At 36.0% G+C, this 27,027-nt stretch overlaps 3 protein-coding genes across 4 annotated transcripts; 2 read left to right on the forward strand and 1 right to left on the reverse strand.

The window, feature by feature from the left end:
* Positions 1–2,822: 2,822 nt before the first annotated feature.
* Positions 2,823–8,898, forward strand: LOC136275767 (uncharacterized). Its single transcript, XM_066085697.1, has 6 exons — positions 2,823–2,926; positions 4,050–4,217; positions 4,307–4,420; positions 6,119–6,343; positions 7,145–7,238; positions 8,049–8,898. Exons 2-6 carry the CDS (start codon positions 4,052–4,054, stop codon positions 8,482–8,484), a joined length of 1,035 nt encoding a protein of 344 aa, XP_065941769.1. The 5' UTR covers positions 2,823–2,926; positions 4,050–4,051; the 3' UTR covers positions 8,485–8,898.
* Positions 8,899–9,563: 665 nt separating this feature from the next.
* LOC117688953 (uncharacterized) lies at positions 9,564–17,393 on the forward strand. 2 transcript variants are annotated; one of them, XM_066085803.1, is made up of 3 exons: positions 9,564–9,809; positions 11,964–12,169; positions 14,422–17,393. In XM_066085803.1, exons 2-3 carry the CDS (start codon positions 11,965–11,967, stop codon positions 15,414–15,416), a joined length of 1,200 nt encoding a protein of 399 aa, XP_065941875.1. In that variant the 5' UTR covers positions 9,564–9,809; position 11,964; the 3' UTR covers positions 15,417–17,393. The 2 variants fall into 2 exon arrangements, with proteins under 2 accessions (XP_065941875.1, XP_034318956.2); XM_034463065.2 differs by having other exon boundaries at positions 9,564–12,169.
* A 1,182-nt stretch (positions 17,394–18,575) lies between these two features.
* On the reverse strand, positions 18,576–25,781 carry LOC117688649 (uncharacterized). The gene is made up of 2 exons (XM_034466805.2): positions 25,670–25,781; positions 18,576–25,316 (listed from the first exon to the last, which is right to left on the reverse strand). The coding sequence occupies exon 2, from the start codon at positions 25,222–25,224 to the stop codon at positions 19,222–19,224; it is 6,003 nt and encodes a 2,000-aa protein (XP_034322696.2). The 5' UTR covers positions 25,225–25,316; positions 25,670–25,781; the 3' UTR covers positions 18,576–19,221.
* Between the last annotated feature and the right edge of the window lie 1,246 nt (positions 25,782–27,027).

Below are 27,027 nucleotides of genomic sequence, written 5' to 3' on the forward strand. Positions count from 1 at the left end.
TCGTTAAAGGTAGCAAATCTGACAAGGTGGAATGGGAGGAAGCCAACCAACGTTGTATATCTCGAAACGACTCACTGGTTAGTATACAGGACATACAAAATCACCGTTCATTAATGATGGTAGATTCTTCGATCTGGTCCTCGGTCAAAGGAACATTTACTCCATGGATTGCCTACAGAGGTAAGTGACGAAAACGTTATACTCCAAACAAACAAATAAAAAAGGGTGTTTCGAATGCTCTGAATGCAATAGGAAATCCCATATTATATTTATTTCTCTGACACAAAAAAAACTCAGGTATGGCAACATGTCTTAATAGATAAGTTTTTTGTGCGAACTCGTATAGAAAACACAAAAACGGAATGACATAATTAATGGATTAAACAAGTTAGAAAATTCTTCCTTGATATTTGAATTACAATAATTAAAAAATAGTTAACTGATTTGGTCAGACTTTCATACAACTGTCTTCATTCGTATATATATTTAATTTTTTCACGTGTAAAGGTTGTCGGGAAAAAGGTCTTTGCGGGGGACACAAGTGCCACAATCTCAATAAAAACACCGTGGGGAATTGTTATTTTCAATGCAATTCTAAGAACAACAACGAAGGAGGATGTGCAGGAACTGAACAATTTTACTTTGGTCTTCGGGTAATGTTAAATAACAAGCAGTACTTTTAATTTTCTGCTTATATTTATTGACGTCAGCTTATTAGAATCAATACGGTAAAAATAAACTCATAACTTAACATGACAACGTGTATCAGCTTAAGCCACCAAAATCAGACGGAGGAGTTAAATTTAATTGGTCCAGATATGACACGGTAAAGTTTAACAGATAAATTGATACCATGAATGCCATATATTATTATTATCATACATAATTACATTTTAAATCAGATCTGTTTAAAATTGATAATACATATTAAAGTCAAATTCGGGATTAATGTGCTTTATTGGCAAAAGAAAACGGCAGTCTGTAAAATTACAGGAAAATTCTAATTATATGTGTAGTGGACTATGAAACAAACATATAAACATATCTTACACTGATGTCCACGATATGCACCAAGATAATAATTACATGTAAATAAAGAAAGGATAACCAGAACAGGTGAAGGTCGTGTGCCCACTGTGTCCAGTAACTATAGTAATAAGTACAATATTTATGCTGCAACCAAACATCAATACTCAAAAATAGGATCATTAGTTCACTCATTAGATAGTGTTGTTTTAAATACACACTTACCTAAACATAAATAGTAAATGTTATTTCATAATATCTTTACAGGGCAGAACCCAACTGGTGTCTATATTTCCCCGTCATTAAAAATTAATACTAATTAAACTACTTGACAAGGACACTTTAAATCACCAATACAAAACCTTCATAAATCACTAACTAAAATCTAGTCCTATATTTGATCAGAAAAATATTACCACCCAGTCAAACATCAAATGATTATCAGTATACCCATTGTCTGATTTCATTTCATCATTAATCTCGAAATCACATCGACACATTTATAAATTGTACTCTTGTACTTTTTTCTGCAAAGTTACTTTTGGATAGATCTCATTAAGTAAACAGTGGCCTGACAGTAGCTCTGCAATTTCAGTTTACAATGTGTTGATTGAACAGCTTTTGTAGAATAAAAAATACTTTTCTGCATGTCATTGTTGATGTGTTACTTCAAGTGTGATTATAAAACTTTTTTAAAAAGCTGTGATTTAGTACCGGAATACACTTTTAATTATTCATTAAGTCGTTAAGCAGATTAATCCATTTAATCAAAGTAGATGTTGCTTTTGAAAGCAACTTTTAACCTGACTGTTTGTTATCTCTCATATTAGTTTTTACTAAAATAGGTTTTTTTTTAAATCAACGAACGTTTTTAGAACTGATAATAGCTCATTTAATTGCATTAAAATAAATTAATATGTTGGTACTCAGTATACACAAATGAATAATTTGTGGCTGGTTGGCCTCTATATTTTTTTCAACAGTTATTATTAAGCCAGTGAATAACCCCATTCAAATTTTACATCATTGGAGAGTTGTTCATAACTACGAGATTTTCATTTCGTACATTTAGTAACAGTATAAAAATGTATTGAAACCATTCAAGATGTTTTATCGACAAATACTGGTAAAGATCATGCTACAGGTATTTTTGGATAGTATTTTTAGTTCAGTGAAAGAAATGAAAAGTAAATCCTAATCGTAATTCAGTCAAAGATTTAGGAAAACACACTTTGACCCCATTAATAATGATCAGGGTAAAAAAGCTTTTTTAAACACCACCTAATCTTGTCTGTGTTCCTTACAAAATCACGTCGAAATATTCCTTCTTTCAGTTCTGTAATAGCTATTTGGTTATTTTACAAGGAGAATACCTGTTTATGTTTGTGCGCTGTCAACGAACTCACACTTATTTCGAACAGTTCTCTATGCAACACATTGTGTGAGCATTCTATCAACAATGGCGAATGTGGTGGAGACCGATATTTTAGCGTGTACCAGAAAGTTAACGGTAGGATGCGTTCAATTAATCATTAGAGAATTCTAATACATGTGAAGATAGCTATTTGATTCTACTTGTATCCTGATATTTTTGTTTTTAAATTTTACATTTAATTGTTGTCATAAAATTATGCAAAGATCGAAATTGGTTGTAGATATGATTTATCGAATTAAAAAGATAAGTTAAAAATATTACCTTTAGTGAGCTTCATTGACATTGGTTACCTGTGACTTCAGTTGCAACGTGAAAATGAACAATTGTTTTTAGTAATTTTGATTTTAGTAACCTTGCCTGAAGAACCTTTTGGAGGATTTTGTTTGACCTGTCAATTTCTAAGTACATCAAGTCACAAACTGCTATCCAGTAGGGAATGCAATGCAGATGCAGATGGATATTGTGGTAGGAATAGTGTCGCATTTTTACATCAAAATTTTACCTAACACGGCTTAAAAGGGCATGGTCAAGAGTGTTATCAAAATTAAGGTATCGGCTGTTAATTTCTTATTTAAAGACATTTGATTAACTTTGCCTTAATTGATTCATAATATACGAAAATCAAAATGACCAAATAGATGCATCTTCGCTAGCCAGGGGTTTTTGGTCCACTCTGCTCCCCATAAACCCTTGGCAGATCTCATTACGTAAACTCGGTGACAAGCACCGTTTTATAATTGACTGCAGCTGTGAGTAACTGATCCAATCGCAGCGTTTAAATCAGGAGCTTGTAGAGTACAGTGCCTCCCTAACAGTGGTCCAACCGGATCGCTTTAAAAATATTTACCAACTTGTCATGCAAAGCTCTCGTGATAGTATGGGAAGTAAACATGGCGAATGTAGAATTAAGTTGCCTATCCCGTTAGTATATACGTCCCTGCTTATGATTATTGGTTTTTAATGTTCAATTATTATCCACAGTATTCACGACGACGATACCTGGTTTTATGGCATGAATGCTTTCATATATTAGCGACTTTTTCACTCCCGGTACAGGTCCCTACCGTAAACAATATTATGATAATTAAATCATTCCTTACTTTCTCTAGGTATAATTTTCTTTCTTATTTAATAGCACTGTTGATTATGTTTCTCGCTAGTCAACATGTTTTCAAGTTGTATTTATGCCGTAGCGTGTATATTACCCATTGTTTCATTCGATTGAAATGCAACTATGCAAGGGGCGCAACTCAAATTGCTCGCTAGATAGCGCCACCGCATCACCGAGTTTTCGTAATGAGATCTGCCAAGGGTTTATGGGAAGCATAGTGGAATGAAAACTCTTGGCTAGCGAAGATGATGTTTATATATATATATATATATATATATATATATATATATATATATATATATATATATATATATATATATATATATATATATATATATATATTGAAACACAATTAAATCCACAGTGGTCGGCGAGTTATAGATAAAAATTTAATAAGAAAACACGAAAAACGTTCAATATAGCTTAAGCGCTTTCTTTTTCATATATATATATACAATTTGCATTATTTGATTGCAGTTATGAGTAATGGCAAAGGAAATCGGAAAACAAATATGTCAACATTTGATGAATACTGGGAACGCTGTAGAAAACAAAACTTATACATGTATATTGTTGGAGATGTAGAAAAAATCTGTTCTTATTCAACCAGAAATATTTGGACTGGATTAAGAAAATACAAAATAGGTATTCGTTTCTAATTAAAAAAATGCTTCGTTGTGTTTAACGAATTTTAAACATTATCACAATTGTAACAGTATTCATATTTCATTTAGATAATATAACAAATGAGAGCAGATGTTATAGCATAGAAATAAAAAAAGGCACAATCAGTTACGAAGAAAGAAATTGTACAGAAAGACATTCGTTACTTTGTAAACAAGATATCGGTGAGTAAAAAAGTATTCTATAGCATGAAAAATGACAATACCGAATAACTGGGGTTTTTTTTGGACATGGATATAATTTTGGCCAATTTTGGCGATTTTTGAAAATTCCCTAAAATTAAAATCACTCATTTATGTTCTTTCTATGTAAATTTTGTTGAAAACATGTAGGTTTTGGAAATTATTTTTCATACATTTTTAAAGTCTGTGAGTATGATAAAAAGGGACAATTGTTAGACACACTTGCACAATGTGTTACAGATACAGATGTACATCACGTACATGTACTCAAAATCCCATGCAATAACTAATGTAAGCAAAAAGGGTTAAACTGAAGTTAATTTTTTAAACACCACATCACTTTTCCCTGTTCAGGTGTGTAATTAGCTCTGTTAAAAGGATGGTAGCTTTTGTTGTTTTAGGAGACATGAGATCCTTTATCGACTCAGGTGCAGATAATTGACTGATTTAATATCAGTTTCTTCACTAACAATGAAATAAAAACTGATTGTTAGTAGAGTATACTTTTTTCATGCATGTAATAAATACCATTTAGTTATTTATATTGAAATTATTAAGGTTTGTGAAGCCAGGGTAAACTATGAAAAAGAAACTGACAGTAGATTTTTAATGAATGGTAAAGGATTCACCAAAATTATATCCGCAAAAATTAATTGAATACCTTGTAGACCCAATTCCGTCAAATTTGTGTTCCACGAAAAAAACGGCAATACGGTGTAAAAGTTCTTTTATGTCTTTGATAGTTTTTTTTTTTTTCATCTTTCGCATTTGCTACTATGGCAGCGGCTACCCAAAGCAACCGATTTTTAGTGTCTCTTTGCGTTTTACAGCTAGATATATGTATGCATGTAATATTAAGAAAATTAGTGACTATGGGTAGCCAGAACCTTATAATTAAATCTTTGATTATATTACATTGAATTGGTATATAGTTACACAAACGGTATGTCAGCCTGATTTTTTAAAGCAGAAATGCAATGCTGTGTCTTTACCTCAATTTGATATGATACACATTACATGTGAATATAATTAAAAATTTTATAAAATTATTTTTGTTTGCTTATTTATATAAACGATGATGTACATCTAGTTTTTGGCATGCATCTTCATATGCAAGATCATGTCAGTATTTTAAAGGGACTTGGACACGATTTGAGATCAAAAATTTTATTTTTATTTTAAATGTATAAAATGGTTTACTGGTGCATTTTAAATAATTAACCAAAATATTAAATGTTAAAGTCAAGTTACAAGCGAGATACAGAAGTAAGAATTAATTGATTGTTATGTAAACAAAGCTCGAGGCTTATAGTTGTTTATAAAAAATGAAATGTAGAGAATTACCATTTCTTGGACAAAATGGTATGTCAAAAACAATTTAAACTTATTCATTATCTTCATAAACACTATTATCAACAAAAAAGGGTACATTTGATTGAAATTTACACTAATACAACACATATGTAAAAAAGACAATATTCGAGTTTTTTTTCACAAAACAAAGAATTATGAACTCTGTATCTTGCTAATGACTTGATATTTGACTTTCAAATTTTGACATTACATTACAAACGTCTAAATTTATCATTATAAATATTGAAAATTGAAAAATACAATTTGAAAATTTAAAGTCAAATCGTGTCTCAGTCCCTTTAATACAATCTCTAATTTTGATCTTAGCTCAGAGAGATGTTTCCAGTACGGAACAAATAAAAAGTACTACAAAATCTGTACGGCCACAATTAAGTCTTGACATCTCGTCCTCAACCAATGACCAAAATACATCACCCAGAAGCAAAAGAAGTACTTCAACTACAACTCCTGTCATATCTTTAACACCCTGGAAACCCACCAAGAGTGATTTAGCAATAAGTCATACAACTGATACACCGTCTTCCGAATTAGGTAACGCATATCAATCAAAGTACTGAAGTACTGAGAACCGGGCTCTTTTGGTGTGTCTTTATGCATATTGTGTAGTAAAGACTGAATCTCAATCTCTCTCTCTCTCTCTCTCTCTCTCTCTTACTCTCTCTCTCTCTCTCATGCTTTTAATGTAGGCAAAGCGTCATAGAGCGACCAAATTTTGTAAGCGGCTATTAACAAAAATATGTCTGTCTAGTAGAAAAAAGTTCAACAGTTGCTGCCTTGATTTTTGCAACAAGCGTTATATATTCAATCCCAATTTCTTCACCGCGCAGCAAAGTAGTTCATGGAAATTCATGCATATTGTATGTTTCCAAAATGCATTGTTCTGTTTTTAAAACACTTTATTAATAAGAAAACTAAAAAAGATAAACAATTCTCTCGAAATTAAAAAAAAGAAACAAACTGCCAACACTTTTGACAAAACGTGGCTCTTTGTTTAACTATTTGGTATAGCGGGAGCTTTCACTTTGACGCTGTTTGGTTTTTTGTTTACTTTTGAAGTTGTGCTATTTATAGTAACAAGGGCGATTTGCCTGCCTACAGCCAGAGCCCGGCTAAAAATCAAACAACTAATCATAGAAAGTCCAGAGTGTGATATTGAAAGTAGATTTTTTTACCCTCTATAGTTTCATAACTCAAGAAACCTGTCTTAATTCCACTCGTGTAAATGACATAAACATTATTTATTTTGTCGATATTGTTTAACTACCGTATTAAAAATTAGATTCTATATAGCCTTCAGGCAAATTGTATTTGGCTTTACAATTCATTTTTTAGATGAAAATAAGACAACAGTCATTGGTGCAAGTATTGCTGGAATAGTAGTTGTGACATCCGTAGTTTTCCTGATATTGTGTTTCATAAAACGACGGTAAGTACGGTTTATTCGTTTCCGATAAATGTGTTTGTGATAGGCATACATGTACAAAATGTACAGATCCAGAAAAAGTATTGCACTCTGTCCCAAGATATTTAGGTAGCGCATTTTCTTAAATTATTCGATATTTGTAACTTTTAATATAACAGGGTTCAAATTTTATTCATTCAATAGACTAGTACTCATCTTCTTTGAGAGGTATATGCACATCTTTTTAAATTCGTAAAGGCAACCTGGGACAGACTATGGTGAAAAGAATGACGTAATTATCGGTATCTAAGTTGATTACACGAAAACTATTTTACTTATATAAAACTAATATATTAAAATACATAAAAAAACGTTGCTCTGCAAAATACACGGCTCTCTTTAATTTGGAAATAGGTTTTGATATTAGTTTATATTGTTGTTTTATCTGATCAACGTTTTTATGTCGTAAAAGCAGTTAAATAAAGCCAACAGCACACAGCCTGCATATTATGCATGATTATAAAAAAAAAACCTAAAAATTTGTAAAGAAAAAAATAAAATAAACACAGATTTATATAATTGTGATCTACCAAAACATTTTTGAAACCTTACCTAAAGTATTTTTAGCAATCGATGGGAATCTCTATAATGGGCGATGTGTATCTTGTTAATTAGTACATATGGGGTACTTTTATCAAAAGAATTATAAAAGTATTTAACGCCAGGCGTCTGTGTGTAGCATGTATATAATTAATGCATTATCATTTGTTTGAAATGACAAATTCTCGAGAGGGCGTTTTAACAAGAAGTTACAAATATAAGTATTTGTTGTAGAAATTTATTATGTCTGCAATCAAATCAACAAGGAAAACGTCCAAATGTCTTTGACAATAGTACTTACGATGACAATAATGTAAAAAACCAAGGACATGACCACATCGTCACTAACACAACACCAGCTTATAATAACCAGGGACGTATGGATGCAGAAGACGGTATTTATGTGGAAAAACAAGAGGAAGAATATGACCATCTACATTCTAGTAGACAAAAACATATAACAAAGGATACAAAAGACAATGAATATGGAACTGCTTCTTACTTGGAAGATAATTCTTATTCTACGTTGAGACAAGGCAGAAACTCAAACCCCGAACCCGATTTAGATAACGAATACAGTACAATGCCTTCTTTGGAAAACAATGGTTCTTCTATGGGTAATCCAGAGTACGACTTTTTCTACCAAATGGATCAAAGACAAGATTGGTAGTCTTTAGTGTCTCCCACAAAACAAATAGATGTATCTTAATTACAAATATATGTATATTTCTCCTGTTTTAGATGTTATGTCTGTTGTAAAAAATAATATATTTCAATTATATTTTATCACAAATTATAGTTTCATGGTAATCAAACGTTCTTACCTGAAGAATAAATGTTAGCTCTTGTATGTAAAGCCTTGTTTTAAAACGAATTGTAATTGACTGTTTACAATATTTGTTTAAACAATAGAGTAAAAAGAGTAGTGTAAATTGGATCTCTTAATAATCGATCTGTATTGTGCTATATTCTCAAAAGAGGTATGTTTAACTGTCACAGTGTATACTCTGATGTAATATTTTGTCATCAATATTCCAAAGCAATTCAGAGTCATGGAAGTGCATGTTCAAATAAAAAACCTAGAACAAATGGAAAATAAAATGAGCCTGTTTAATAGATCAGTTAAATCCGTTCTTTTTTTATTGTTTTGATACCTTTTTCTTACCTTAACGAACACTAATATTAATTCTGTAAAATTATGAAAATAATTAATCCACGTTGTTTTAACGAGGCCGAGTACAGAACGAGTACGCACGCTTTCGCGCAGCGTTTCATTTGTATTGTGACGTCATCTTTTTTCTTTGTTGACGCCATGGCGTGGTAGTTTCAACTGCAGATATTCAGCGAAATTTGTTGAAAATAGCTCGTTTGATGCGTAAAATTGATATTATATCGTGGAATAAACATAAATGTCTCGCAGTATAAGCTATATTTGGGCTTGGGTCGAAAACATGAAGAGGGTTCAGAAAGCCTAGCCCTCTGTCACGTTTTCTTAACCCGCCTATATATAGCTTAATTCATATATTTCAAGACAGTAGCCATGTATTTTATATTAATGACCCTTAATATGTGATGTTATATATTTTTCATTACTTCAATATGTCGGAATGTTTAAATACTACTATAAAGATAACCATTTCCGTCTTTTTCAAATAAAAAATAGCCATTATCTGACAAACTGGGACTGAAATTTGGCATACAAAAAACAACATTGATAAGACGCCTGGAACAAACCAGGAGGTAAGTGTATTTATGTACATGTATATAAAGGAATTTATGTGATCTAAATACTTATAGTTTAGGTATTATATAGTTTTCTACTATGTTACATTTAATTAGTCATATTTGTACAGTATGAGGATTTAAAGGGTCTTTTGGGGTTTTTATACTCATACCGGTAAGAGCATTTTCAGGCTATTAGCCTGATCCTAAATATTTCAATTTTGGCTCCAAATTAACTTGCATCGGAAGTTTTGGCAGGTGTTGTTCTTTTTTGTGAGTATCTAAATTTTTTGGGGACATGCAGAATACAATTTTGTTTCTCGGACATTCATTCATCGTGCGCTTGCATAGGTTTTTGAATCACTCAGTGAATTTTAGACCTAACTTAGGACTTAACCGTGAACACGTTGTGTACAGAGGTTATTCGGGTTGCACGATTGATAGACTTTCTCAGAGAGGTATCCGGGAGGTGGATAAGTTTAAACCAGCTTTAGTGTGTTTGCAAATAGGCTCTAACGATCTCTGCAGTATTGATGTAGAAGTACATGATTTAGTTGATAAAATAGTTGACTTTACAGAGATGCTTCGAGGTCGGGGAGTGCGCAGAGTTTGCGTATACCAAATCCTGCACAGGAAGCCTCCCACTAAACCAGGTAGATTTGCTGTTGACTCAGAGTGGTTCAATTCTAGGGTAGATTTAGTTAACAGGCTTTTGGATGAGAGGCTAGGAAGAGATTTTTTGTCAGGAGTCAGATTCTGGCGCCATGCTGGCTTTTGGTCACCTGAAAATAAAGCTATGGTTTTTTGTGAGGATGGTGTGCATTTGAATGAGACTCAGGGCTACCCTAAGTATTACAACAGTGTCAGAGCATCAGTGGTTTCAGGACTTAATAGCCTATAGCTTCATTAGCTTGTGGAAAATGAAAGCTCAGTGTTTAGTGCTGGAGAAAAATAGTATATAAAATGTCACAAACATAAAGGGTTCAAATATATAAGTTTAGATTCACAGTTGATATTCGCAGTTTGTTCTAGTACGACATACACTGAACATAGGTATTATACCAAGTAGGGTTAAATTGTAATGACTTTAATCATATTGTTCATGTTGTTGATACAAAATATTTACTATCGTTTGGACTCAGGTGTTGCGCATGGTCCATTGCTATAGGCTTGAGTGTAGGTTAGTTGTTTTGGCCAATATCTGTATGTACTAATATATGATGGACGGTTTAGCTCCTATACTATTGGGTGTTTTATGGTGATATCCCCCATGGTTGGACTATGATACTTGGTAAACCAAATAGCCCCTAGTTTGTTGGGTGCTATGTTATGTAATATCCGGTATGCTTGGATCATATGGTAGCCGTTTAGCCCCTATATGGTTGGGTGCTATGTTTTCATATCCAGTCTGGTTGGATTATGATATACATGTGTATGGCTTACCAAAGAGCCCCTATATGGTTGGGTGCTATGTTGTTATGTCCAGCATGCTTGGATCTTCTGGTAACCATTTAGCCCCCTTATGGTTGGGTGCTATGTTGTCATGTCCAGTACGGTTGGATTATGATATATGGCTTACCAAGGAGCCCCTTTATGGTTTAGGTGCAACGTTGTAATATCTGATGTAGTTGGATTATGTTTGGCGGTTTACCTATGATGTTATATCCAGTGTGGTGGTGTTACGATATGTTTACTTATTGGTCACCATATGGCTTAGTGATCAGTTATCATATCCAGTGTGACTAGTCTATGAGGTGTTTAGATAATTAGCTTCTACATGGTTGAGTGTTAGGTGGTTACCTTAATGTGGGGTGAGTTATACATACTTTACATGCATATTGAGTTTGCAGTACAAGTTTGGTTAGCTTTGTGAACAAATATGTATAGATAGGTTTAAATTTTGAGTTCTTTTATGGTAAGCTGCTAGGTCTACATGTATGGTATAGTTGTAGGTTATCAATTTCTAAAAGTTTGGTTTAATATATATGTTTGGTAACCATTATTTTGAATCGTGGGATATGTGTTTAATAGCATATTTGGTTTAGCATATTTGTGCTTTGGATTGTAGGTCAGAAACTTGTGGTTAACGGAGCCAATGTACATGTACTTGCCATTACTTTTGTACTTACATTACATTTTTCAATGGTTTAAGTCATTACTGAATGACATAAAATTTTTGATGTATTATAAATTTAGGTTTGATGGTGTGATTCCAATTGTTAAAAGGCATGAATAGGCACAAATAAATCCAAAAATTTTAATCTCTGTTCACACATTGGAAGGACTCACTGGGGTTTAGGATAAAGTTCAAGTTGGGTTTTAGATCCTGTAGGAATTTACTGTTATTGATAAGGCAATGTATCAAGAATAAGGGTTGGTTACATTAAGTCATAGAAAACTTCAGCTGTAGGGTACAGTTTTTTACAGCATGATGCCTAGACCAAAAGTTGGTGTGAAAAGAAAAAGAGCTGGTTCGGCGGAAAGAAAAGGAGCAAAGTCCAAAAAAGATCAGAGCTCTGATCATCAGGAGGAAACATTGGTAGAGAGAGTAACACAGGCGGTGTTGGAAGCATTAGAGGACAGAGCTGTCCCCGCCATTCCAGACAGGAGCGAGTCCCCCCAGAGTTTGGATGGTGAGTCTGATTCAGAGATTACATTTAAAGAGATAGAAAGGTCAAATGATGAGTATGCTTCCAGTGAGGCAATAGATACTTTTACTTGGTCAACCCCTATTTCGGCTATGGTTCCTCAGAAGTTGAAACAGAAAATATGGGAGGATCAGTTTATTGATCTCGCGGTATTGCTCCCTAATAACTTGGTTCCTGGTCCAGAGAGTAGCAACTATACATTTAAACTCGAGAAGAATGACAACATATCGGTAGTACCAAAAAAGGCCAAGCAGTCTATTAACTCCATTTTTCAATGGACGACAGCTTTCTTGCGCTTTGTTGGCATATATGCTGAGAAATTTCCAAATGCAACACCAAATCTCATAAAACATGCAGAGACAGTACGTGACATGGCTGCATCGGGAAATGTGTCATGGCAAACATATGATAAGCAAATAAGAATGGATAGACAGATAAGGGGTACTCCATGGGGTAAAATTAATGTAGAGTTCATGCTGCAGGCCCAGAGATCCAGACAAGAAAACAAGCAGTCCTTTCGTTCCTTTCGTACAAGGCCTGGACAAAGATCAGCTTTTACAAACCAATTACCAAGAGGTATCTGCTGGTCTTACAATAGAGAGGGAGGTTGCAAGCTTGAGCGCTGCAAATTTCAGCACATCTGTACAGAATGTAAGAAAAACCACCCTAAAACAAAATGCAGAACCCAAGCAGTCGTTAAGAACCAAAGTGTCAACTCCTCTTTGGGAACAACAAAACAACAATGAAATTGTAACCCCAGTAAGACCCGAAGTTTTGAAGTATTTTTTAAAGGGCTATGATACTGCTATGGCAGATTATCTGGTGGCAGGTTTTACTTACGGGTTTGAATTGCATTATGAGGGACCAAGACAATTCAGGTCATCTAAAAATCTTTTGTCGGCTTTGCAGAACCCTGTTATTGTGAACAAAAAACTACAAAAAGAGCTCGAGGCTCACAGAATAGTGGGACCTTTTGTTACACTCCCTTTTGATAATCTCCAAATTTCCCCTATTGGTATTGTGCCAAAAAAAGAAGAGGGTCAGTTTAGGCTCATACACCATTTATCTTTTCCTGAAAACAGTTCTATTAATGATTTTATACCAGAAGTGTTTACAAAAGTCCATTATGCTACTCTTGATGATGCTATGAATATTATTGTTTCATTGGGTAAGGGTTGCCTGATTGCCAAAACTGACATTGAATCAGCTTTTCGCATCGTACCTGTTTGCAGAGAGGATCATGAATTACTGGGTTTTCAGTGGGATGGTTGCTTTTACTTTGATAAATGCTTACCTATGGGTTGCGCTAGTTCTTGTTCTATTTTTGAGAAATTTTCCTCAGGACTAGAATGGATTGGTAGGGTAAAGGGTCACATTCCACACATAGTACATGTTTTGGATGATTTCTTATTTATCGGTCCATCTGGATCAGAAATTTGTAATCAGAGTTTGTTAGTTTTCAGACTTATTTGTGAGAGCTTAGGTGTTTATTTAAAGGAGGAAAAGACATTTCAGGCAAATACAAATTTAGTGTTCTTGGGTATTGAGATTGACACTGTGGCGATGGAGATTAGGCTTCCTGAGGACAAATTGGTTAAGCTACAAAAAGCAATAGATGCAGTGAAATACAAACGCAAAGTTTGCCTAAGAGAACTTCAGTCTTTAATAGGACTGCTTAATTTTGCATGTCTTGTGATTATACCAGGACGCACTTTCTTAAGACGACTTATAGACCTTACTAAAGGTATTGCAAAGCCACATCATCACAAGGATCTTACTAAAGAGAGTAGGCAAGATTTAGCGGCTTGGTCATTATTCATTAATCATTTCAATGGGAAATCCATATTGTTTAAACACATTTGGAAGACATCAGAGCAGTTACATTTATATACTGACGCTGCTGGCTCTTGGGGTTTTGGAGCTGTGTTTGGAAGAAATGGTTCTATGGAGCTTGGCCAGAGAGTATGAAAGAATATAATATTACTCTGAAAGAATTATTTCCAATTGTTGTAGCTGTGGAAGTATGGGGCCGCGTTTTGCAGAATTCATGTGTGATTTTCCATTCTGATAATGCTGCAGTGGTCAACATAGTAAATGCACAGACATCAAAGGATTCGAAAATCATGATTTTGGTTAGAAGACTAGTGTTGGCACTTATGAAGTACAATATATTGTTTTCTGCAGAACACATTCCAGGTTTGTTCAATACTCTACCTGATTTACTTTCACAGTTACAGGTCAAAAAATTTCTGGAGGTGTCATTGGACAGCGAGGACGAACCAACAGCCATACCAAGCCACCTTTTGCAGCTATCCAAAACACAGCTGTTACCTTGATTGAGGCAGCTTTAGCCCCTAATACAATGATTGTCTACAAGCAGGCCCTAAATTGTTTTCAGACATTCATGCAAAGTTATTACAATACATGCAGTATTAAGGATGTTTCTCTCGAACACATTATTAGTTTTGTTTCCTATCTATTTAGTATAGGCAAAGCACCAAGCTCGATAACAACATACTTGGCAGCGCTGGCATATTATTTTAAAATGTCTAATATTCCAGACTTTTCAAATCATTTCTTGATAAAGAAAATGTTAAGTGGGGCAAAGCGTCTGGCCAGCTCTCCTGATGTGAGGCAGCCTATTACTCTGGATATCCTGGAAAACCTTTTAGTAGCCGTGCCTCATGTAGCCAATTCTAGTTACCAAAGATGTTTGTTCATGGCTATGTTTATAATAGCATTTTATGCTTTCCTCCGAGTAGGAGAAATCACAGTTCGCTCCCATTCTAACCCAAACTTGCTGCTTTTGAGTAATGTATCCTTCAAGACAATAGCCAAAGCAAGTTGTATGATCATAACAATGACCAACTTCAAGCATAATCTGGGGAAAAATCCTGTGCATCTGGAAATCAAACCTCAGCCAATCCGCAAATTTTGTCCTGTGCAAATCATGAAGAATTATCTCAAAGTGAGAGGTGTGAAGGATGGACCTCTGTTTTGCTATGGCTCTGGAAGGCCTATATCCCGTTCAGAATTCTGCAAGGTGCTGAAATCGGCTCTGAAGTTCTCAAAGTTGGACAGTCATAAATTCAAAGCACACAGTTTCAGAATAGGAGCAGCAACTCAGGCTCACCTGCAGGGATTCTCAGATTCACAAATAAGAGTTATGGGAAGATGGCACTCCGAGTCATTTCAGAGATATATCAGGGTGTCCTTGTTTCCAACATTGTAGTTTCTATATCACAATAATGTTCTGGGATATTTGTTTTTTAGGGTCCAGTAATAATGGATAACTGGCTGAGGCGGTATCCATTATTACTGGCTATGTATTTGAGTCTTTTTAACATTCAGGTGTCTGTATGAGGTTTTAATAAATCTCATATTGTCAGGTTTGCTGTTTTACAAGATTAACACATATACAATGTAGGATATTTGTCATATAGGGTCTACTGATAATGGATAACTGACTGAGGCAGTATCCATTATCGGTGGCTCTTTATTTTCATGATGTTGAAATCTTGCAATTTCCTTTTGTTTTATTAGAGTAAAGTGGGAAGAAGTACATTGTATTGAAGTAATAGATGTTTACAATATAGGGCATGAGACCCAAGTGTTGCGAGTTGATGATTTATCATCTTGATAGTTTATATACTTTTCAGGTTTTATTTTAACAAGTCTTATGACAAAGATTTATCATGTTCCAGGTTTAATTTTAATATTAAGGGGCGACTATCTGAGGTGGCACCCCCATATTCGAAAAAGTAATTGGGATTAAGTTGTAAGATGTGTAACGGGTGTTACAAGGTATTTAACATCAAAATGTAGGTGTGTTCACGTGTTTTTAATTTTGTTTCTTTGGCAGGAAATGTGTGAAGAATATTTTTCAGTAGAACAATTGTTTACCTCCAGCTTTTAAAAGGGCTGACATATTTCATGATCACTTAATTAGCATTGCTTGGGAGGTGACTAACTGAGGTGGCACCTAAGGTTGTCAAGGGAAGTGTACATGGATGTTTACATGTTTAGATATATGGACATTTAGGGGCTTGTTTTGCATTGTTACAGCAATTGTTTCAGTTTAAACATGTACATTTTACATTTGGATGCATTCCAAATATGTCTTAGTTAATAAACTTTATGGTTATTGAAATGGGTTATCTAGGGCAATAACAATGTATTTCATTTCACAGTGAGCATGCATGTCAAAATTAACACATGTTATTGCATCTCTTTTTTGCTGTAAATTTAGTTAACCACTGTTCTTAATGTTCTTAGGAAATATTTTCATAAGTTGGGATAGACTAATTTCTTATTTTTGATTCTCTACTAGAATCTTTACTGTTAAACGAAGCACATTTTTGGGTGGGGCGAGGGACACTTCTCATGCAGTTCAGTGTTCCTCTAGTGGGTTATTTTTTGGGCCCCACCTTCTGCTGCATTGTTGATAATTTACTAAATGTATGCAGTCTCACATTTTCATTCTTATATTCAGTATAACTTCATCTGGCATTTTTAATAAATGCTCTTCACACAAGCCATAGTTTTTCTTTATCAAGGTAGCAGCAGAACAGAGCTGCAAATGTGCTTCAGGTTATATTCAACAGTAATAGTAATGTAGGGTTACCAGGATTTAAGAGCACATAAGTGTATTTATGTACATGTATATAAAGGAATTTATGTGATCTAAATACTTATAGTTTAGGTATTATATAGTTTTCTACTATGTTACATTTAATTAGTCATATTTGTACAGTATGAGGATTTAAAGGGTCTTTTGGGGTTTTTATACTCATACCGGTAAGAGCATTTTCAGGCTATTAGCCTGATCCTAAATATTTCAATTTTGGCTCCAAATTAACTTGCATCGGAAGTTTTGCCCACCTCCACCCCTTCTATCCTCCTTACTAAATATTACTATTATTATTTTTGTTTGATTGGTATGGATAACTTCCTTTTGTAAAAGGTGTGGGTTATTTTTTGGGCCCCACCTTCTGCTGCATTGTTGATAATTTACTAAATGTATGCAGTCTCACATTTTCATTCTTATATTCAGTATAACTTCATCTGGCATTTTTAATAAATGCTCTTCACACAAGCCATAGTTTTTCTTTATCAAGGTAGCAGCAGAACAGAGCTGCAAATGTGCTTCAGGTTATATTCAACAGTAATAGTAATGTAGGGTTACCAGGATTTAAGAGCACATAAAAGGGTTTTTTATTTAACCATTTGATGCCTTTTAGCAGTAACTTTTATATGTAGAACAGAAAAAAATACCTAGGGCAGAAATGTAAAAAATGTGCAAAATTAATACATTCCAAGCAAAATCCCATAGGGTCCTATGATAAACATTAACAAACTTTGAGATGGCCCCTTAAACAAACGATGTGGTAAATGTATTATTTTTTTTTTATTTTTAAAAAAATTATATCAGTAGAAATTCAAGTAAAAAAATACATTCAAAAATCTAGGGCAGAACAAATTAGACCCGGCCTCGTTAAATGATAATTACGGTGTAATCAACGTTTTTATTTTTTCTTTATATTAACATTTGCAACTATGTTTCCCAATATGTAGTTATAGAAAAGCAACAAACGTTTATTTCTGTGTGAATTTTTTAACGGGTCAAAATGTCAAAATTATGACGTCACAATAATCACCACACGCGCTTATAGTTTGACGGTTGCATTATTATACACAAAAAATATTGTTATGTTTATGAATCTACACAATTTGCCTTTCTCAAACGTAAATAAAAGGAAAAAAAGAGCAATTAGAGCGATTTAAAAAGTTGTCCTAGATATGAACTTGGTTAGTAAGTGATTAAAATTCTTCTGAGAAGCCTCTCGGGATTCACATGCAGGATTTGATCCCGTGACCAACCAAGTTCATATCCCGGTGAACTCTTAACTTGCTGTTTATTTCATCAGTTGATGCTCTATATGTTTTATAAGCTTTAACACCATTGCTTGTAAATAATAAATCGGACAAAAAAACACAAATAAAAAGCTTTACTGTGTTAAACGAGTGCACCTTAGTCCTACGTATACGGATATGAGTGCCTTTCTGCATAATAGCAAGATGCCACTACTTTGAGTACGACTTCAACATCAGTATTACTATAGTGAGTAAGTATGACTGATTTATGAACACGGGGAAAAATAAGATTATCTTATAAGTTACTATATTCAATAAAGCAAATAGTTTTTAACTACAATTGTTCACATCGAAGCGCATAATAAACAAGCATTCTGAGAGTATTGCATAAGCAATACACGTCCCCTACCGGTTTGTATTTTTCTATGAAAGCTTCCAAGCACACAACTATTTCAGAGCTATTGTAAACGAGATGTCATGCTTTAATCAGAGATAAAAGAACAGAGGAAATTAAAACTATATTGTACTGTTTAATGTTTTATTTGGGCACAAACCTCTCGGAAGAGGGTAAAAAACTACAAATAAGACAACACACATTTAGACACAATCAATACACAATTTCACAACAAAAATATTGACAAATGACAATGTTGACTAGACTTATTAAAGCTGTAATTAGGACTTGTTGTTAACAGACTTTTAGGATAAAAACAATGAAAAATTACTCTAAACCATTACTGTGTTAATATATAAAAATGACCCAAATTGTCCGCCATATTTACGACGACCCAGTTACAAATACAGATGATAGAAATGCAGAAATATGCAAATTATACAGAATGTTTACAAACTACACACAGCGTACATAATATTTAAAGAGTATTCGATCATTTAATACACAAAAAGAAGACATGGCAACAGAACTTACTCCATGAGGGGACAAAACACGCAAACAGTGTAAACCACGTTGTGTAAACAAAGACTGGGCGGAAACAAACAATAAAAACTAAAATTAAAACCGGGGACGGATATTTCCGGACACTACACTCCCCCTCTGATTTCTACTAGAATTCACTACCTTTTAAAACAAATTAACTGTTAGTTATAATGCACTCTTATTTATGAAGAAAATAGCACACAGATATAACTGTTTAGTAATGTCATTACACTTCCAAAAGCGTGACAAGTTCTGAAATTGGTCTCACATATGTAGAGCGTACACCGTCCTTCACAACGCATATCTCGACTTTCCGGACGCGACCATCATCACTTGGGAATGTTCTTTTCACAATGCCCATAGGCCAGTCATTACGCGCACTTCCACTGTCCTTCATCAAGATGACATCCCCAGTCTTCAAGTTTGGACGGTCTTCCTTCCACTTCTGACGCACCTGGAGGGTATGTAAATATTCGTTTCTCCATCTTTTCCAAAATTCCTCTGCTAGTATTTGTACTCGCTTCCAGTGTGCACGTATGTCCTTTGGTCCAAATTCTGGAAATGGTCCAATGTCTGCCGAGGTCTTCATTGTTAGCAAGATGGATGGTGTAAGTAGACTCGGAGATTCAGGATCTGATGACACAGGAAGTAGCGGTCTGTTGTTCACTATGGCTGATACCTCTGCCATGAAAGTGACTAAGACATCTTGGGTAAGTTCAACTCGACTCTGAAGTAACATAGAGTCAAGTATTCTGCGTGATACTCCTATTAAGCGTTCCCATGCTCCTCCCATGTGGGAGGCATGAGGTGGGTTAAATATCCAAGACGTTCCTGAATTGGATAGAAAGGTACCAACGGGTCCCTTTTCCACAAACTCTGCATTGATGGACAGGTCCTGTGTAGCCCCAATGAAGTTGGTCCCACGATCAGACCTAAACTGCACTACTGGTCCTCTAATGGCTATGAAGCGTCTCAAGGCATTGATAAATGCCGCACTGGATAACTCTTCTATGACTTCTATATGTATAGCTCTAGTCACCATACATGTAAATAATAAGGCCCACCGCTTCTGATTGGCTGAACTGCCCCTGGTCCTTCTATGAACAATGGCCCATGGTTCAAACGTGTCCACGCCAACATATGAAAATGGTGGACAAGGCGTCACTCTGTCTTCTGGTAAACACGCCATCTGTTGCCAACCAAGTTTCCCTCTGAGTTTACGGCAAATGACACATTTGTTGATCTCGGACGAAATCATAAGCTTGGATCCCACTATCCAGAATCCAGCAGCTCGCACAGCTCCATCCGTAAGGTGTCGACCCTGATGGGAGACCTTGCGATGAAAATGATGGATGAGTAGTTTGGCTAGGTGGTGGTTCTTAGGGATAATTATTGGATGTTTAGCCAAGTTGTCAATAAAGTCTTTGTCCTTTAATCTTCCGCCAACTCGTAAGAGACCGTCTGGACCGAGCACTGGTGTCAAAGATAAGATTGAGCTTCTTTTCAGTGACCTTCCCTCTTTAATGGCTTGAATCTCAGGTCCAAAGGCTTCCTTCTGAACCATCTGAATTATGAAATGCTCCGTTTCCGAGATAATATTTGTGTCAACATTTTTAGTAGTGTTTACTCCCTTGTACTTCCTGATGAAGTTCTTCAAATATGCTACTCCTCGCACAAGTTTTCTCCAGTCTGAAAACCTTGTAACATTGACACCTGCATGCATAGGTTTCTTGTCCTGCGACTCTTCAGTTTTACAGCACTTTACTTCTGGTTGCAACTCTTTATCTGTCTCTGGTTCAATGAGGGGGTATTGATCCAGATTAGATGTAGAATCTATCAAAGGGTCTGGCCCTTTGATCCACTTGCTGTCCGCTAGTTGACATGCTTTGACGCTTCTCGTTGCGACGTCTGCTGGGTTCAGTTCAGATGCTATGTACTTCCACTGCGAGGGTTGGCTTGACATTCTGATGCGACTCACTCGATTTCCCACATAAATGTAGAACCTTCTATTCTCGTTTGTTATGTACCCGAGTACAACTTGACTGTCAGAGTAGTAAGAAAAATCTTCTCTGTCTATCTTCAACTGCTCATGAATGACATCAGCTAACTGAACGGCTAGAACCGCAGCACATAACTCGAGTCTAGGTACTGTGTGTCCACTAGATGGAGCAACCTTTGCCTTTCCCATAAGAAAGCTTGTAGTGCATGAATCTGAATCGCTGCCATACAACTTCAAGAATGCTACTGCTGCAATGGCTTCTTTAGAAGCATCTGCGTAGATGTGCACCTCTCGCTTCTGTGCGCCTTTAAATGACCGGGAACTATACTGTCTGGGAATCTGGAACTCCTCTAACTCCGGCAACGACTGCACCCAAGATTTCCATTCCTTGTAGAGAGAGTCAGGTAAGGGGTCATCCCAGTCCAACTTTGATGAGGAAGAGATCATGTTTCTCAGCAATATCTTGCCTTTAATTATAACTGGTTGTGCAAAACCTATCGGGTCGTAAATACTATTGATGATCGACAATGCTCCACGTTTGGTGAAAGGTTTCTGCTCTTCTGATACTTTGAATAGGAAGACATCTGAATTAGTATCCCATAGAAGTCCTAGACTTCTCTGTAGTGGTAGTGATGCTGTACCAAGGTTGAGATCCTTCAGGTTCTTGGCTAGGTCCTCTGACGGAAATGAGTCGAGGAGTGTTCGGCTATTTGAGGCAAATTTGTGGAGCCTCAACTTCCCTCCTTCGTTGAGTGCATCCTTGGTCCTGAGTACGAGGCTGATGGCTTCTTCTTCACTATTACATGACAATAGCCCATCGTCAACGTAGAAGTTATTGTTTATGAGTTCTTTCACATCTTCGCTGGATGATTCCACTGATTTTCTGAGACCATAAGTGGCCACGGAGGGAGAGGGACTATTCCCGAAGACGTGCACTGTCATACGATATTCTGTGAGTGGGCAGTTAAGATCATTATCCTCGTGCCAAAAAAATCTCAAAAAGTCTCTGTGTTCTGGGGTTACTTTGAAATTATAGAACATTTGTTCTACATCCATTGTCACAGCTACAGCTTCCTCTCTGAATCGCATAAGAATTCCTAGCAAGCTGTTGCTAAGATCAGGTCCTTTGAGCAGCACATCGTTAAGAGATACGTCGTGGAACTTGGCTGAAGAATCAAAAACCATTCTTATGCTGTCTGGCTTTTTGGGATGGTATACTCCGAAGAGCGGAAGATACCAGCATTCACTTCCTTCATCCAACGCTGGGGCCTTTTCTGCATGGTCATTATCAAATAACTTCTGCATAAAGTCTGTGACATGCTGTTGTTTTTGTTCATTGTGCTTCAGACTTGCGTCAAAGGATCTGGCACGTCGTTCAGCTGCTTCCTTGTTGTTTGGTAACGTTCTCCGTGTAGATCGGAAAGGGAGTGGAGCCATCCATTGTCCTTGATCTGTTTTCTGTATTCCAGAACTTACAATCTTGAGGAAGTCTTTATCTTCAATTGATAATCCTGGCTTCTCATCCTGCTCAGTCCTTCTGAAAACTGAGTCAAAGTCAATCTTGATCTCACTATCGCACGGAATCATCGTGGTGGGACGTCCATTACTTAAGATGGCGGTCTTGTTGACGTTGACAACATCCGGACTATGAACTGTTCCGAGGCAGACGTTTCCAATGATAACCCACCCAAGTGGCAATTGTTGTCCATAAGGTAAGTCGTTTTTCCCAATTCTGTGATCCAACACATGATGTGCCATAATGAGGTCACGACCAATCAGTAACTCTATGTTGATGCGTTCATCCACTTGTGGTATGAAGTGTGCGATATCCTTCAAGTGTGTAAAACATTGTGCCACTTCAGGTGACGGTATTTCTTCTCTGTTATTAGGAATATCATTGCACTCGATCAAATCAGGTAGCTGCAAAGCACAAGAACCATCGATCGATTCCACCACATACCCAGAAGCTCTGCGTCCAGATGTGTTGAATCTACCAGCGCAAGAGGACAAGACATATTCCATCTCACTTCCACATTCTCCGAAGGCGTTGAAGAACTGTGAGACTGCCAGAGATCGGTTACTCTGTTCGTCTATCATGCAATAGAGTTCTCTAGACACATTTTTTCTTCCTTGAGGGTACACTCTCACTAGTATTATTTTGGCACATGATTTTGATGTGTTTCCACGAGTGTTGCAAATTTTAGTACATTTGCTCATCACATTCACTGCTTGAGTAGAGTTCTCCCCCTCGTGAGCTTTCACAGTTGGAGACATCCTTGAGTCCTGGTGAAGTGCTGATGGGTGCTTTGTAGAGTTACAAATGTCACATTTCACAGTCACTTTACAGTTCGCTTGTATATGTTTCCTTGGTCCGCAGCACTTGAAACAGAGGCCATTTTCTCTGATGAAATCCTTCCTTTCTTGTAGCGGCCTTGTGCGAAATTGCCGACACGCATTGAGTGTGTGGTTGGTGCCATGGACTGGACAGCTCTCTGTGGTCACATCTGTTTTCCTAGAAGATATCTGTGTTTTGGTAAAACCTGTCCCTCTGATGCGCTTAAGTCCATCACCCTGCTGTGCACTATTGGTAGTGTCATAAATGAAACTGGGATCATTGCAGATCTTTGCAATATTGTTCACAAACGTAGCAAAGACAGAAAATGGTGGATAAACTACACTGTGTTTCTGTTTATACTTGTTTGCTTCATTCGTCCACTTTTCCTGAATGTTTACAGGTAACTTTTTGACAATCGGGTTTATGCCTACTGACGAATCATAATATGCGAAGAGTTTCGTGTACTTCTCGTCTTGCATAATGGATTCTATCTCCATGATAATATCTGCCAGTTCAAACAGTTCACTCCTGTCTGTATTCTTTAAGGTAGGAAAAGCTGCAACTCTGTTCTTCAGGGAAGATTCAATACTCTCTGGGCTTCCATATCTCGAATCAAGCCGCTCCCATATCAGACCCAATGCTCTAGAGGGGTCACGAGGGTTTGCTGAACGAATGTTGAGGGCCTGCTGCTTCGATTTCACTCCAAGATTCTGAATCAAGAGGTCAAGTTTTTCCATTGTGGAAGCACCAAGTTCATCAGTCACATTTTCAAATGTAGACTTCCAGACAAAGTAGTGTCCTGGAACATCATCAAAGGTAGAAAGTCTTGTGGGTATAAGCTGCTTTTTTGCTAACAACTTAGCCAGTTCATTGGTTTCACTTAAAACGTTTCTATCTTGATTAACAGCAACAAACTCTGGAGCGTTTGGGTTCAACAGTGTTTGCGTTTTCTCTGTTGGCGTAGGTAGAGTATGTTCAATATGCTTAGTGCGTGGCTGCGGCAATTCCATCGATGAACGCGGAATATATTCAATATGGTCAGGGCATACACTGGTGTTAAGGTTAACCGGTTCACTTGGTCTGTCTGTAGATTCAAAGTGATTGTGATGTCGAACTGTTCTAGTGTTCAGAAGTTCTCTTGGATTTTCTGTATATTGACCAGTAGTTTCATCATGATCCTGAGGATTGGGCTGCTCAATTGCGCACGCATCGTCTTCCTTCTCACCCAGGTCATCTTCACCTGTGTCCTCTTCACATGGTGGTATGTAGCTTTCTCCAAGAGAGTCATAATCAAGAACCATTTTAATAGCACTTAGACTTGATTTTGCCGCATCAAATTCTTTCTTGACCGAAAGTAAGCACTGGGCTGCCTTTATCTCTGCTTCTTTTCTCATCAACTCTGCTTCTTCCTTAGCGTATTTAAGCTTTGCGCGGGCTTCTTCAACTTTCGCTGTGTGTTGGAGTATCACAGATGTGAGATGTGACGATGCGGAGATGTGGCTGTGCCCGGACATCTGTGATTTCGCCCTAGGAACTGGAAGTATGGAGTTCAACTGTTTCAATACTGTTGAAACTTTTTCTTGCAGTACATTTGCAATAAGTGCCCTCGAGGTTTCCTCTCTCTTAGCAGCTTCATGCCGCTGACCCTGTAAGTAAGCCGCATATTCTCCCGAAGCTTTTTCATATTGTTTCATAAATTTGGTGAGCGAGGTTTTGTACATCTTGGCCCGTTCGAGGTTCATGACAGGATTTTCAGCAATGTCCATAAAAATGGAATCAATGTCTCTCTTAATGTTTCCCAATTTAGAAACGTGTCTGTTAACTTTCTCATCGAATTCTTCCATCCCTACTGAAGTGATGGTCCTAGATTGTCTTAATGCCGGAGCATCCACCATACTGTCGACGAGTCTGTGTCCGGGTAATGGATTTTTTACTGTACTGTTTAATGTTTTATTTGGGCACAAACCTCTCGGAAGAGGGTAAAAAACTACAAATAAGACAACACACATTTAGACACAATCAATACACAATTTCACAACAAAAATATTGACAAATGACAATGTTGACTAGACTTATTAAAGCTGTAATTAGGACTTGTTGTTAACAGACTTTTAGGATAAAAACAATGAAAAATTACTCTAAACCATTACTGTGTTAATATATAAAAATGACCCAAATTGTCCGCCATATTTACGACGACCCAGTTACAAATACAGATGATAGAAATGCAGAAATATGCAAATTATACAGAATGTTTACAAACTACACACAGCGTACATAATATTTAAAGAGTATTCGATCATTTAATACACAAAAAGAAGACATGGCAACAGAACTTACTCCATGAGGGGACAAAACACGCAAACAGTGTAAACCACGTTGTGTAAACAAAGACTGGGCGGAAACAAACAATAAAAACTAAAATTAAAACCGGGGACGGATATTTCCGGACACTACATATATAGTTGATATAGAAATTAAATAGGAAATAGGTAAAATAATACTCTTCATTTCATCTCCTGTAATTTCGCCAAGTCTATTCTGTATTCGCTGGTAAAAAGTGAAAAGAATGCACTGTTATACACAAAAAAATCATTTCTTACCGTCTTCTGTACCCCGAATCAAACCAAACAGTTAAACAGCCCAACCCGGCAACGAACCCGATTGTAATAATAATACAAAAAAAACCTGCCGATTAAATTTACAACACAATGCTTGACACTATTTTATAGAATTCATTTGTTTGTTAGAAATGATAAAACGCGGGGGTGTTAACCCTCTGACTGCGGCAGGGACATATATGTCCTTTTACCGCTGGCTGCGAGAGGGACATATATGTCCTTCACGACGTCATAAACGTAAAGTCACTTCTCCCTTTCATTTTCAATTATTTTCATGTCATTTTTACTCGATTTTTACTATATAGATTGATTTTAATTTTTAGAAACATCAACCTTTTGTTATAGTTAATAAAAATTATTGATCTTTTTGGCAAAAATTTTTAAAATACGCAAAAGATACAGTAACTCGCGACGACTTGATGTCGTATGTAATGAGTGTTATAGCAATATGAGCTGCTATTTTCATGTTCAAATTTTTTATTACGAGAATGTTATTTTCTACTAAAATGACAACAAAATATCATGGTTTTTAAATTATCTTTTAGCCATATTTTTGTGTGAAAAGGCCGTTAAGAAGCCTTATTTGGAGCATAATTGAATTATTGTCTTCCTGTACAAAAATTAATTTGCTTTATATTCCTTAGAGGAGAAATATTTCCTCTGACAAAAATTAATATTTTTTTTCAAACCTTATTTATCATTAAAGTTTAAGTTATATGCAAACTTATCATACTAGCAGCTTTTTTACAGCAAAATAAGATTCTAAAAAATACAGCTCATATTGCTTTAACTTTATTGCGGTTATCATCTCCGAGAATCCATCAGCCTTCAATGTGGATTATATCAGACTAATGTGAAATAAAAATAAAAGACTGGTTTGAGCTGATATATATCTGCGACTTTGCGCTTCTTGCGATTCTCGTGAAACTGAGTCGCACGAAAATAAGTTTAAAGTATATCATACCTATACATTTCGTTCTCCTTTTCAATTATCCCGGTTATGAGTATGAAAACATCATACAAACTAAGAAAAAAATGAATTATTCAGTCGCCATTACCAACAAATAAATCATTCAG

The sequence above is a fragment of the Magallana gigas genome, chromosome 5, assembly GCF_963853765.1.
Source record: "Magallana gigas chromosome 5, xbMagGiga1.1, whole genome shotgun sequence".
Taxonomy (NCBI): Eukaryota; Metazoa; Mollusca; class Bivalvia; order Ostreida; family Ostreidae; genus Magallana; species Magallana gigas.